Raw genomic sequence first — 15,582 nt, 5'->3', positions numbered from 1 at the left:
TTAAATTGTACATTGTTCGCAGCTGGCAGTAGCTGGGGCTAGTGAGTCCAAAGCAATGCATCAGGCTGGAAAATCACTGCAAAGACTCCAGAGCTTTCCCCGTGGCACAACAGGTAAGGCTGCAGCTGTGCAACTGGGTACCCAGGTACATAATAGGGCCGCCTCTCCAATGGATGCCTCTGGGGGCCTAGCAAGGCTTAACAGGAAAGGCGGCATGAAAGTCTCGAATGAAAGCAGGGGCATGCAAATCTTTAGCTTGAACCCAGGAACGGTCTGTGATGGGATAGCCTTTCCAATGAACCAGATATTGTAGGCCTCGACCCCACCTTCTAGAATCCAGAATCTTACAGACTTCAAACTCATGTTGTCCATCAACAAGAACAAGAGGAGGTAGTTGTTGAGTTCTGGAGTAACGATTGAAGATTGCCCTTTTAAGGAGAGAAAAATGGAATACGGGGTGTATCCAGTGAGGGCAATTTCAATCGATAGAAGACTGGTCCGACTCGAGCAATTATTCTATAAGGACCAATAAATTGAGGGCCCAATTTGGTAGAGGGTTGCTTCAGTCTCACCTATTTGGTAGACAGCCAAACTCTGTCCCCCATTGCATATAGAGGAATATGGCATCTTCATCTGTTGGAGAAAAGTTCATATCTGCCTGCTGACTTCCATAGCAATAGGCAAATCTTTTTCCAGTGTAGCAAAATATTTTTCATTGATCAGCTGCTGGTACACCAGAAGAAGGCAGAAGTGGGTGATAGCCTAGGGCTGCATAGAATGGCGTGGTATGAAAAGCAAATACTTAGACCATTCAGAGTGTAACGAGTTGATGTAATGCCGAAGATAGGTTTCAAGGGTCTGGTTCATGTGTTTGGTTTGACCATCTGTCTGCGAGTGATGTGAGGTCGAGAGTGAAAGCGTTACTCCCAGTTTCTTACAAAACGCTCTCTAGAATCAGGAAAAGAACTGAGATCCGCGGTCTGAGACGATATTGGTAGGTATACCATGATATTTCACAATATGGGAAAGGAAGAGGGTAGATAGAGCTTCCGCTGTAGGTAATCCAGAGAGGGGAACAAAATGAGACATGGGCAGGCTGCAGCAGGCTGGCCCTCCTGCACAAACCGCCGCAGGTATACGTCGGTCAAGCGCCTGCAGCTAGGGGGCAAGCGTGCGCCACCGGCAGCGCACTTCCGCGCCCACTCGGCAGTGCAGACTCTGATGCACAGGGCAGGCGGCTCCGATTTCCGCCTGCCACCCGCGATTGCTCCCTGCTGAGAGAGAAGAATGGTCAGCTGTTGCAAACACAGCTGACTGTTCTTCTCTCTGGAATGATCACAGAGTGCCTGTGATCGTTCTATATAGGATCACAGGTCTCTATGATCATTTCACAAGCTCCGCCCCCATACAGTTAGAATCACTCCCCTAGGCTCACATTTAATCCCTTGATCACCCACAGTGTTAACCCCTTTCCTGCCAGTGTCATTATTACAGTAACAGTGCATATTTTTAGCACTGATTACTGTAGTAATGTCACTGGTCCCCCCCAAAGTGTCAAAAATGTCAGTTAGAGGTCCGATCTGTCCGGCACAATGTCAAAATAAAGTGCATTTTATACAGGCCCGGACTGGCCATAGGGCAAACCGGCTCCATCCTCCCATCCACCTGGCTGTATCCCCTCCTCTCCTCTGTCCACCTGGCTCAGTATTTTGGTTACCTGGCTGCATTCCCCCTCTCCTCTGTCCACCTGGCTCCATCCTCCCATTCACCTGGCTGCATCCCCTCCTCTCCTTTGTCCACCTGGGTCTTTTTTTCTGGCTACCTGGCTGCATTCCCCCTCTCTTCTGACCACCTGGCTCTGTCCTCCCATCTACCTGGCTGCATTCCCTCCTCTGCTCTTTCCAGCTAGCTCTGTCCTCCCAGCTACCTGGCTGCATCCCCTCTCTCCTCTGTCCACCTGGCTCCTTCCCCCTCTTCTCCTCCATCCACCTAGATGCAGCACAATCACCCCTTGTGGACAATAGGCAAGTTTTTGGAGCCAAGTGGCAGATGCTTTTTGTTTTATTTATTTTTGTCCCTTTAAGCCCCACCCACTGTTAACACAATTTGGGCAAACCCACTCTTCGCTGTGCGCACCGCATTGCTGCTCTCCTTGGGGCACCAAAAAAACGGGCTGCTAAATCTAAAATGCCCGGGCCTATTTTTTGTCCCAGTCCGGGCCTGATTTTATATACACCTATATAATTCAGACCAAAATAAGGGACAAATGAGGAAGAAAGAGGGACATCAAGACTTTGTTCAAAATCAGGGACAGTTGGGAGCTATGGCCTAGAGTTCAGCATTAAAATAAAGAAATGTTTCTCTCTACAGGATGCTGTTTCATTAAATGTCTTGGGAAAGATGGAAGTCAGTTTCAACCCTCAGTCATTTGTCCCTGGGAGCACCTACCTTTTTAAAGTGCGATCTGTGGCACATAAAGATCCAGCATACCGAAGTGCATGGAGTAAAGAACTGACCTGGGCTATGCCTGCAGGTATGTTGAACCTGAACTGAAACATATGCAGATTTTGAAGAACAATTCAATTGTTTTTATTAATTTTCATTTGAGTGGCGTTAACAGCAGGTATGACCAGGCAGGGGCAAAAACATCTGCAATGCATGTTTGAACATTCATAGGAAATAACCAACATACATAATAGGCATATTAAGCTCCCAGGACTCTACAAGTCCCTTTTTGCTGTGTGTAGAAAGACAAAGGATTCATTGCCTCCCATAATACCCTAAGCTGGCCAAACATGGCTCCATTTTTTTTCATTCAGCAAGTGGGCTGAGTGAAAAAAACTGAACCAATTTTCCCATCCACACATTTGGAGTGAACAGGCAATTCCTCCCTCCTGTCATTGTATTCTGACAGTGGAACTCCTTTGCCATCATAATGCACTGATCAGCTCTGCAGCCAATGGGCTGCATGCACTGACTGAGAGAAAATATACCAACAAGCCAGTTCATTAAAAGTCAGTCAATAGATTGACTTCTCATGAATGGGAATGGCCATACATGGATCAAAATTTGGCCAGTTCCTACTGAACTGGCAGAATTTTGTTACGTGTATGGCTAGCTTTAGTTAATAAGAATTGCAATAGTACAATTTTCTCCAATCAGTGCCACTGAAGGTGGGTTGACATTTTACTTGTATATGAGTTTGGTTGACTCAGGTAACTAATAGCGTGAAAAAAGAACTGCCTTAGTGTTAGTACACAAAGGGCTCATACAGGCCATAATTGCAAGTAGGGAGTTCTCTAAAAAAACATTAAACCATTAAAGCCAACTCAATAAATTAAAAAAAAATTCACCTTTGAAGTGCCCCCTACACCCCACCTCTCCCCCTACATAAGGGTTTATTGCTCGCTTAGTCTAGGAATAGAGGACAAAAGAGAAAATACCTAACTTACTCCTTGCTTCAACAGCCTCTCCCTTGCAGTGTACAGTGGGTACGGAAAGTATTCAGACCCCCTTAAATGTTTTACTCTTTGTTATATTGCAGCCATTTGCTAAAATCATTTAAGTTAATTCTTCTTCCTCATGAATGTACACACAGCTCCCCATATTGACGGAAAAACACAGAATTGCTGACATTGTTGCAGATTTATTAAAAAAGAAAAACTGAAATATCACATGGTCCTAAGTATTCAGACCCTTTGCTGTGACACTCATATATTTAACTCAGGTGCTTTCCATTTCTTCTGATCATCCTTGAGATGGTTCTACACCTTCATTTGAGTCCAGCTGTGTTTGATTATACTGATTGGACTTGATTAGGAAAGCCACACACCTGTCTATATAAGACCTTCCAGATTACAATGCATGTCAGAGCAAATGAGAATCATGAGGTCAAAGGAACTGCCTGAAGAGCTCAGAGACAGAATTGTGGCAAGGCACAGATCTGGCCAAGGTTACAAAAAGATTTCTGCTGCACTTAAGGTTCCTAAGAGCACAGTGGCCTCCATAATCCTCAAATGGAAGACGTTTGGGACGACCAGAACCCTTCCTAGAGCTGGCCGTCCGGCCAAACTGAGCTATCGGGGGAGAAGAGCCTTGGTGAGAGAGGTAAAGAAGAACCCAAAGATCACTGTGGCTGAGCTCCAGAGATGCAGTCAGGAGATGGGAGAAATTTGTAGAAAGTCAACCATCACTGCAGCCCTCCACCAGTCGGGGCTTTATGGCAGAGTGGCCCGACGGAAGCCTCTCCTCAGTGTAAGACACATGAAAGCCCGCATGGAGTTTGCTAAAAAACACCTGATGGACTCCAAGATGGTGAGAAATAAGATCCTCTGGTCTGATGAGACCAAAATAGAACTTTTTGGCCTTAATTCTAAGCGGTATGTGTGGAGAAAACCAGGCACTGCTCATCACCTGTCCAATACAGTCCCAACAGTGAAGCATGGTGGTGGCAGCATCATGCTGTGGGGGTGTTTTTCAGCTGCAGGGACAGGACGACTGGTTGCAATCGAGGGAAAGATGAATGCGGCCAAGTACAGGGATATCCTGGACAAAAACCTTCTCCAGAGTGCTCTGGACCTCAGACTGGGCCGAAGGTTTACCTTCCAACAAGACAATGACCCTAAGCACACAGCTAAAATAACGAAGGAGTGGCTTCACAACAACTCCGTGACTGTTCTTGAATGGCCCAGCCAGAGCCCTGACTTAAACCCAATTGAGCATCTCTGGAGAGACCTAAAAATGGCTGTCCACCAACGTTTACCATCCAACCTGACAGAACTGGAGAGGATCTGCAAGGAGGAATGGCAGAGGATCCCCAAATCCAGGTGTGAAAGACTTGTTGCATCTTTCCCAAAAAGACTCCTGGCTGTATTAGATCAAAAGGGGGCTTCTACTAAATACTGAGAAAAGGGTCTGAATACTTAGGACCATGTGATATTTCAGTTTTTCATTTTTAATAAATCTGCAACAATGTCAACAATTCTGTGTTTTTCTGTCAGTATGGGGTGCTATGTCTACATTCATGAGGAAGAACTTAAATGATTTTAGCAAATGGCTGCAAAATAACAAAGAGTGAAAAATTTAAGGGGGTCTGAATACTTTCCGTACCCACTGTATGTGGTGGGGAGTACTACTAGGATGGATTTTTTCATTTTCTTGCAGTTCGGCTTTAAAGAGACCCTGTCAATTTGCCCATACAGGACAAAGTGACAGTTTTTACTGAAAGGCCATATCCAAAAGTATACGCTGCAGGAGTCCATCATGGGTAAGACCTTGGTGTCAGATGGTGTTAGAGCTTACTTGAATGGATAATGTTACTGCTTTCACCCCATAACACAGTGTTCATTTATGTGATTGGCCACTCAAGACTGAGTACTATCACACAGGAAGGCAGAAAGGGAGCATAGATCATTGAGCATACCTGGCTGGAGGGGATGGGCTAACAATAGTTTCAAAAAGTTCCAAAACTAAAATATATTTATTGTTGATCATATCTTCACAATTGACTCATGTGTCATGTTTGTTGAAGCTCTTTAAGACGTTTCTCCTAATAGTCCCAATTACCAGGAATGGTTTAAGAAAAAAACAGCTGTAGTTTAAATATATGGGTGTGCTTGGGCAGATATCTATTGGGTTTGGTCAATTTTCAAGAAAAAGATCAGCACAACGGACAGTAGTTATCATCAATGAGAAGTGCCCCCTGTGCTGCTGGCTGTGGTTTTATTTGAAATAAGAAGTCCTCTTATCCCCATTCTACCCCTTTAGCCATAATCTTCTGGAGTCCCTGGAGTTAATAGGGACCTGTCATATGCACTTGTTATTTGTTAAGTATGCCTTCCCTTTCTGCACCCCTCCTACATCCATGTTAGCTTTACTATAGCTTCAACAAATAAAAAACAATCATGGGCAAATGCATGAGAGGTCCATCTGCTCCATTCATAGATTAATTTTTCATAGATGGAAGCTTTAGCAGAGCTTCCATGAATGGAGGAGGAGGACAGAAAAGGCTGTCATGGTCAACAGTCTTGTTGCCTGCAAATGACAAGTCCCTCAGTTTGTATTAACCCCAGTGGTACTGGAAGATTATGGCTGCAGGGATGGGGGGAACAGAGAACAGATTATTTCAACTAAAACCGCTGTCACTTACCTGGTGATAGAACCTAACGTGAAAAGGTAGGCCTCTCTTACAGCTCCAGCCCAGTGGGTCCTGGTATTGGCTGCAAGAGCAAGGAGTGGACACAAGAGTAGGAGTGCCTGAAGATTGCCCCGAGATCTGCATAGGTAGGTAGCTAATACTTCCTTTAGGAATGAGCCAGGTAGCGAAGACAACAATTTATTCATAAATGATCTAGAGGAGGGGATATCCAGCACAATCTCGGTATTTGCGGATGATACTAAAATAAGCATGCCAATATCTTCTATGCAGGATGTGGAAACCTTACAAGCAGAGCTGAACAAAATAATGGGGTGGGCAACTGCATGGCAGATGAGGTTTAATGTTGAAAAATGTAAAGTAATGCACTTGGGCGTCAGAAACACAAAAGTAAGCTACTCAATAGGGGGGGGGGGCCTCTGGGTGAATCTGAGATGGAAAAGGGCCTGGGGGTACCAGTGGACAACAAGCTTGGCAGTGGCATGCAATGCCAAGCCGCTGCAAGCAAAGCCAACAAAATACTGGCATGTATAAAAAAGGGTATTCACTCCAGAAATAAAGAGATTATTCTCCCGCTCTACAAGACTCTGGTCCGGCCACATCTGGAGTATGCTGTCCAGTTCTGGGCACCGGTCTTCAGGAAGGATGTGCTGGAACTGGAGAAAGTCCAGAGAAGGGCAACAAAAATAATTAGGGGAATGGAGGATATCAGCTATGAGGAAAGACTACAAGCACTGAACTTATTCTCTGTGGAGAAGAGACGATTGAGGGGGGATATGATATCAATGTACAAATACTGTACTGGTGATGACCCTAGCATAAGGAACAAACTTTTCAGAGAAAGGGAATACAATAAGACATGTGGCCACTCACTAAAACTAGAGGAAAAACGGTTTAACCTTAAAATACGTAAGGGGTTCTTTACTGTCAGAGCAGTAAGGATGTGGAATTCTCTTCCACAAGCAGTGGTATCAGCAGGGAGCATTGATAGTTTCAAAAAACTATTAGATGGGCACCTTAAAGACCACAACATACAGGGGTATACAATGTACGGTTAACAGCAAACACACACACACACACACATCATAGGTTGAACTGGATGGACTGATGTCTTTTTTCAACCTCACAAACTATGTAACTATGTAACAGCTAGCAGGTTGATGCTGGCAGACCTGGACTGGAAGACAGCGGACTGGCGGATGCTTGACTGGCAGATGACAGGTTGCACACACCTGGGCACACCTGAACAGCTTCCTGCTGGCCTATGCCTCTGTATGCGCACTGGATAACCAGCATTACTATGGGCAAGCCTTCTCTGATAACCACAGCTTGCAGCACAAGGGACACTTCGTACACACTAAGTACTCGCTTGTGCTGATTTATCTAAAACAATGTTCTTACTAAACTGAGGCTTTAAAAAAATTAAAGCACTCCATTGAGCAGTTTTTTAAGTAACCTATGCAAAAAAAAAAAAAAACACTGCAATCTTTGGTTAAAAAAAACCCCCCTCATTGTGTGGTTAAGACAGTTCCTGTTTTTTGCTTCCCCCTGGAATCCATCGGTTCCCTGCAGAGATGAAAGTTCTTTCCTTTATTGCCAAATGGTTCTGTACATTTAGAAAATGTATAATATGCCGTAATAATATGAAAAACAACTAAATACAGTGTGTACTGAAAGTATTCAGACCTCCTTAAATTTTTCACTCTTTGTTATATTGCAGCCATTTGCTAAAATCATTTAAGTTCATTCTTCTTCATCATGAATGTACACATAGCACCCCATGCTGACAGAAAAACACAGAATTGTTGACATTGTTGCAGATTTATTAAAAAAGAAAAACTGAAATATCACATGGTCCTAAGTATTCAGACCCTTTGCTGTGACACTCATATATTTAACTCAGGTGCTTTCCATTTCTTCTGATCATCCTTGAGATGGTTCTACACCTTCATTTGAGTCCAGCTGTGTTTGATTATACTGATTGGACTTGATTAGGAAAGCCACACACCTGTCTATATAAGACCTTCCAGATTACAATGCATGTCAGAGCAAATGAGAATCATGAGGTCAAAGGAACTGCCTGAAGAGCTCAGAGACAGAATTGTGGCAAGGCACAGATCTGGCCAAGGTTACAAAAAGATTTCTGCTGCACTTAAGGTTCCTAAGAGCACAGTGGCCTCCATAATCCTCAAATGGAAGACGTTTGGGACGACCAGAACCCTTCCTAGAGCTGGCCGTCCGGCCAAACTGAGCTATCGGGGGAGAAGAGCCTTGGTGAGAGAGGTAAAGAAGAACCCAAAGATCACTGTGGCTGAGCTCCAGAGATGCAGTCAGGAGATGGGAGAAATTTGTAGAAAGTCAACCATCACTGCAGCCCTCCACCAGTCGGGGCTTTATGGCAGAGTGGCCCGACGGAAGCCTCTCCTCAGTGTAAGACACATGAAAGCCCGCATGGAGTTTGCTAAAAAACACCTGAAGGACTCCAAGATGGTGAGAAATAAGATTCTCTGGTCTGATGAGACCAAAATAGAACTTTTTGGCCTTAATTCTAAGCGGTATGTGTGGAGAAAACCAGGCACTGCTCATCACCTGTCCAATACAGTCCCAACAGTGAAGCATGGTGGTGACAGCATCATGCTGTGGGGGTGTTTTTCAGCTGCAGGGACAGGACGACTGGTTGCAATAGAGGGAAAGATGAATGTGGCCAAGTACAGGGATATCCTGGACAAAAACCTTCTCCAGAGTGCTCTGGACCTCAGACTGGGCCGAAGGTTTACCTTCCAACAAGACAATGACCCTAAGCACACAGCTAAAATAACAAAGGAGTGGCTTCACAACAACTCCGTGACTGTTCTTGAATGGCCCAGCCAGAGCCCTGACTTAAACCCAATTGAGCATCTCTGGAGAGACCTAAAAATGGCTGTCCACCAACGTTTACCATCCAACCTGACAGAACTGGAGAGGATCTGCAAGGAGGAATGGCAGAGGATCCCCAAATCCAGGTGTGAAAGACTTGTTGTATCTTTCCCAAAAAGACTCCTGGCTGTATTAGATCAAAAGGGGGCTTCTACTAAATACTGAGCAAAGGGTCTGAATACTTAGGACCATGTGATATTTCAGTTTTTCTTTTTTAATAAATCTGCAACAATGTCAACAATTCTGTGTTTTTCTGTCAGTATGGGGTGCTATGTGTACATACTCCAAAAGACCATATAGTGCGACCACCTTTCTCCTGCGCTTGGTATCCCAGCCCCTCTACCACACTCCTCACGGGACTCAATCCTGGCTTCTCAAATGGCTATGGTCTTGCTGCCCAAAACGGACTGGGGTAGTCCACCGATACTGAAAACAAAAAGAACAAAAAGAGGGCGCACCGACCTAGCGCATTATCCTCAATAACAGGCTTTATTGTGTAACATTAAAAATGGCTACTCACAGACGTAGATGATAGTAAAGCATGTCGAGCTTAACTGCTCAAATGTCCGAGTCAGTCCATGTAAATGTCCATGACCGATGAGATGATGGCTGACGCTGAGGAAGAGGCTGAGCCTCGAAACGCGTCAACCATCATCTCATCGGTCATGGACATTTACATGGACTGACTCGGACATTTGAGCAGTTAAGCTCGACATGCTTTACTATCATCTACGTCTGTGAGTAGCCATTTTTAATGTTACACAATAAAGCCTGTTATTGAGGATAATGCACTAGGTCGGTGCGCCCTCTTTTTGTTCTTTTTGCTATGTGTACATTGATAAGGAAGAAGAATGAACCTAAATTATTTTAGCAAATGGCTGCAATATAACAAAGAGTGAAAAATTTAAGGGGGTCTGAATACTTTCCGTACCCACTGTATGTTCCTGGGTTGGGCAGCAAAAATATTTGGAGGTAACAGCAAAAGTTTTTACTACGACATATTGCACACATTACCAGCATGGCCATCCATTTCTGGTTGAATCTAGCTATATTTTTCATTATTATGCACTCGTATACCTATTTCTGTTGGAGCATTGTAGGTTAGTTTTTAGAGCTTACCTGCATTGTAACTGTGACTGTCCAGAACACATCCAGACATCCTGTGTGGTTTTTATTTGCGTCTGGCAGGAAAAAGCTGGCCTGCTCAGAAAAATGGACTGTTCCACAAAATACAAAACAGACAAAACATACTAATAACATTGTACAGAAGGTTTCTAATGACATATAACTCCTAATTAAACATTGCTTGTTTTTCAACAGATGATAGAGCCATTATTCAAAATTTAAATTGTGAATATTATGGATCTGAGATTAGGTGCAGTTGGGAGGTGAGGAGAGAACTGATAAGCACTGTGCCATTTAATTTGTACTACAAAGAAGCCGCTACAGATTGCAATAATGTCTCTTCAAGTGCATTTCCTGAGGGGTAAGCTTTCTCTATTTTTGGGTTTATATTCAAAATTTCCATGCATTTTTACATTTTTTAACCAAAGGCTATATTACAGCCATGACTGTTAAAGGAAGTATATATTCTTAATATATTTTCTTTGTTTCTATTAGTGATCGACCAATATCGTTTTTTGTTGTCGCGGATACCGATATTTTGACCATTGCATATCGGTATCGGCCGATATGGGCCGATATTTTCGTACATTTAAAAAAAAAAAATGTTTTTATTTTTTTTTACTTGACAGGTACTATTGTGGAGGGATCTGGGGGCCTAAAAGACCCCAAACCCCTCCTCTGCACTTAAAAGCATTCAAAATGCCAAGTTTGGCTGTTTTGAATGCTGTAATTTTTTAAATCTGGCGCCAGTACCCGGAAGTGATGTCATGATATCACTTCCGGGTTTTTGCATGGAGACCCGATCAGAGCCGAATACAGCTTTGATCTGGTCTTCGGCGGCCGTGCAGGCTGGTTGCCCGGGTCTCCCAGTGGGATGGGGGACCCGGCGAGCCGTGGAAGGTGGCGGGAGGGGGGAACGTCCCCTCCCACTCCTTGTAATGACAGCCGAGCGGCTTCTCAGCCGCATCGGTTGCCATTACAAGACAGCCGACCATCAGCTATGGACGCCGGTACCGGGGTGATGCCTCTAGCTGCAGGCATCACTGCGGTACAAGCACTTTCCGAAATATCGGTAATATCGGCCACCTTGGTGGTCGATTCCGATATATCGGGGAAAGTGCATTCCGGCCCTCGATATATAGGCTTTGCCGATAATTGGTCGATCCCTAGTTTATATGCAGTAAACAGTAAAACAATTCTCACACAGTTAGATGCATCAGTCAGATGCAGTTACCACTTACAGTGTTCTATAGTTTTGTCATAGGTAAAATGTTCTACTTTCAAGCAGCTGTACCCAGCAAATGGGGGACAAAATCCCCCCCCCCCCATCTACTTGTAACAAGCTGCCAGAAAGAGTACAGAAAGTGCTGGACTTTCTGATAGAAAGCACATCCGGCATTTTAAACACAGTGTCATATGTATGTATACGTAACAAACAAATTTAATAAACCAACCTTTCTCAACCTTTTTAACATGGGGGAACCCTTAAATTAGATTAAAGGTCCCAGAAAACGCCTTAATATATCTACAAGACACAAGACATGATTAGTGTGAACAGCAAGTTAAGATATAACTGGATGTAAAAATAATTAGGAATGTGGTATAAATTACACCCATGGTTGCTCTCTATACAACAACATTTTTTTTATTTTTTTGGAAGAATGAAATGAAACACACATTGGTGGCTGTGAAAAAATGCCCCTTTATGCTAGTGGTCAGTGATGTCCCCATTTACACTAGTGGTCAGTGTACTGACCCTTAACTTGGTCACTGGAGAAGGACCACCAAGGTAAGGTTGATGGTTGGTGGAGAAAGGTCCAATTACATAGTTGGTCAGTTGGAGGAACACTGCTCGTCAGTGGGACATGGGACCCTGGTTGAGAAGGACTGGAAAAATTCCCTGAAATAAATGTGTATTTGTTAAGTATACTTGACTAAGGCACCCCAGATGAAATTTGGACACTTACCATAACCCTTATCTCAAATCCCAAACCCTTTCAATGAACTTCCTGCAATAAATACACGGACACCTTTATTGGAGTAAAATTGGCCAACGTGGCCATTTATTAACCAATAACAAAATATATATAACACGTTCCTTAACCACTTAAGCCCCGGAGGATTTGGCTGCTAAAGGTCCAGACCCCTTTTTTCAACTTGGCACTTCGTGACTTTAACTGATAATTGCGCGGTCATGCAATGCAGTACCTAAACGAAATTTACGTCCTTTTTTTCCCACAAACAGAGCTTTCTTTTGGTGGTATTTGATCACCTCTGCGCTTTTTATTTTTTGCGATATTAATAAAAAAAGAGCGAAAATTTTGCAAAAAAATGACATTTTCAACTTTGTCTTTTAAAAAATATCCAATATACTCAATTTATGTCATTTTTTTTGGCCAAAATATATTTAGCTACATGTCTTTGACAAAAAAAAAATCAATGAGCGTATTTTTATTGGTTCGCGCAAAAGTTATAGCGTCTACAAACTATGGTGTAAATACTGAAATTTACGAAGCTTTAATTTCTGACTGCCTATCTCATTTCATGAAGTGCTAAAATGGCGGGGCAGTACAAAACCCCCCCAAACTACCACTTTTTGGAAAGTAGACATCCTAAGGAATGTTCTGAGGGGCATGTTGAGCTCATTGAATATTTTATTTTTTTGTCACAGGTGTTTGAAAAATGACAAAAATAATTTTTTTTTTTTTTTTTACACAAAGTTGTCATTGAAATGATATATTGCTCACACATGCCATGGGTATATGTGTAATTACACCCCAAAATATATTCTTCTGCTTCTCCTGAGTACAGGGATACCACATATGTGAGACTTTTTGGGAGCGTAGCTGTGTACGGGAGCCGGAAAACAAATCACCACCATCAGAATTTCAAAGGGCGTACATTTTTCATTGCATTTTCTCACTACCTATAACGGTTTTGGAGGCCCTGAAATGTCAAGATACCACAAAACCCCCCCAAATGACCCCATTTTGGAAAGTAGACACCCCAAGCTGTTTGCTGAGAGGCATGGTGAGTCCATGGAATATTTTATATTTTGCCACAAGTTTTGGGAAAATTACAATTTTTTTTTTTAATTTTTTTTTTTTACACAATGTTGTCACTAAAAGATAAATTTCTCACACATGACATGGGTATATGTGGAATGACACCCCAAAATACATTCTGCCACTTCTCCTGAGTATGGGGATGCCCCATGTGTGAGACTTTTTGGGAGCCTAGCTGTGTACAGGACCGCGAAAACCAATCAACACTCTCAGGTTTTCAAATGGCGTAAATTGTTCATGTCACCTCTGCACTACCTGTCGCAGTTTCGGAGGCCCTAAAATTCCAAAATAGCACAAAACCCCTCAAATGACCCCATTTTGCAAAGTAGACACCCCAAGCTATTTGCTGAGAGGCATGGTGAGTCCATGGAATATTTTATATTTTGCCACAAGTTCCGGGAAATATATATATATATATATATTTTTTTTTTTTTTTTACACAAAGTTGTCAGTAAATGATATATTGCTCACACATGCCATGGGTATATGTGAAATGACACCCCAAAATACATTCTGCTGCTTCTCCTGAGTACAAGGATACCCCATGTGTGAGACTTTTTTGCAGTCTAGCCGCGTACAGGACCCGGAAAACCAATCTGCACCTTCTGGCTTTCTAAGGGCGTAAATTGTTGATCTCACTCCTTACTACCTATCACACTTTTGAAGTCCATAAAAGGCCAAGATGGCACAAACCCCCCCCAAATGACCCCATTTTGCAAAGTAGACACTCCAATCTATTTGCTGAGAGGCATGGTGAGTATTTTGCAGCTCTCATTTTTTTTGGAAAATGAAGAAAAAACAGGAAAATGCATTTTTTTTCCTCTTTTTTCAATTTCCAAAACTTTGTGACAAAAAGTGAGATCTGCAAAACACTCAACATGCCTCTCTGCAAATAGCTCAGGGTGTCTACTTTCCAAAATGGGGTCATTTGGGGGGGTTTTGTGCTATCTTGGAATTTTAGGGCCTCCGAAACTGTGATAGGTAGTCAGGAGTGAAATCAACAATTTACGCCCTTGGAAAGCCTGAAAGTGGAGGTTGGTTTTCGGGGTCCTGTACTCGGCTAGACTGCAAAAAAGTCTCACACATGGGGTATCCCTGTACTCAGGAGAAGCAGCAGAATGTATTTTTGGGTGTCATTTCACATATACCCGTGGCATGTGTGAGCAATATATCATTTACTGACAGCTTTGTGTAAAAAAAAAAAAAATATATATATATATATATATATATATATTTCCCGGAACTTGTGGTAAAATATAAAATATTCCATGGACTCACCATGCCTCTCAGCAAACAGCTTGGGGTGTCTACTTTCCAAAATGGGGTCATTTGGGGGGGTTTTGTGCTATCTTAGAATTTTAGGGCCTCCGAAACTGTGATAGGTAGTCAGGAGTGAAATCAACAATTTACGCCCTTGGAAAGCCTGAAAGTGGAGGTTGGATTTCGGGGTCCTGTACTCGGCTAGACTGCAAAAAAGTCTCACACATGGGGTATCCCTGTACTCAGGAGAAGCAGCAGAATGTATTTTGGGGTGTCATTTCACATATACCCATGGCATGTGTGAGCAATATATCATTTACTGACAGCTTTGTGTAAAAAAAAAAAAAATATATATATATATATATATTTCCCGGAACTTGTGGCAAAATATAAAATATTCCATGGACTCACCATGCCTCTCAGCAAACAGCTTGGGGTGTCTACTTTCCAAAATTGGGTCATTTGGGGGGGTTTTGTGCTATCTTGGAATTTTAGGGCCTCCGAAACTGTGATAGGTAGTCAGGAGTGAAATCAACAATTTACGCCTTTGGAAAGCCTGAAAGTGGGGACTGGTTTTCGGGGACCTGTACTCGGCTAGACTGCAAAAAAGTTTCACACATGGGGTATCCCTGTACTCAGGATAAGCAGCAGAATGTATTTTGGGGTGTCATTTCACATATACACATGGCATGTGTGAGCAATATATCATTTAGTGACAACTTTCTGTAAAAAAACAACAAAAAAAAAAGAAATAATAATTTTCCCGACACTTGTAGCAAAATATAAAATATTCCATGGACTCACCATGCCTCTCAGCAAATAGCTTTGGGTGTCTACTTTTCAAAAAGGGGTCATTTGGGGGGTGTTTGAACAGTCCCGGCATTTTACGCTCAATCTTAGCCACACATCACCCACTCTTCTAACCACTTGAAAACCAAGCCTTTTCTGTGCCTTTTTGTTTACATGAAAAAATATTTTTTTTTTACTAGAAAATTACTTTGAACCCCCAAACATTATATATTTCTTTAAAGCAGAGGCCCTATAGAATAAAATGGTGGATGT

General features: G+C 42.8%; 1 protein-coding gene across 1 annotated transcript in view; it reads left to right on the top strand.

Annotated features, from left to right (window-relative positions):
• The window catches only part of CSF2RB (colony stimulating factor 2 receptor subunit beta), a 101,903-nt gene that overhangs the window by 30,438 nt on the left and 55,883 nt on the right, over positions 1–15,582 (top strand). Inside the window, exons 6-7 of the mRNA XM_082265495.1 lie at positions 2,371–2,533; positions 10,391–10,556. Coding sequence (XP_082121621.1) covers positions 2,371–2,533; positions 10,391–10,556 — 329 coding nt within the window. The remainder of the gene's footprint in view (positions 1–2,370; positions 2,534–10,390; positions 10,557–15,582) is intronic.

This window comes from Pelophylax lessonae (assembly GCF_965119305.1).
Source record: "Pelophylax lessonae genome assembly, chromosome: 8".
NCBI classification, from domain to species: Eukaryota; Metazoa; Chordata; class Amphibia; order Anura; family Ranidae; genus Pelophylax; species Pelophylax lessonae.
This window is presented reverse-complemented; position numbering and strand designations above follow the sequence as displayed.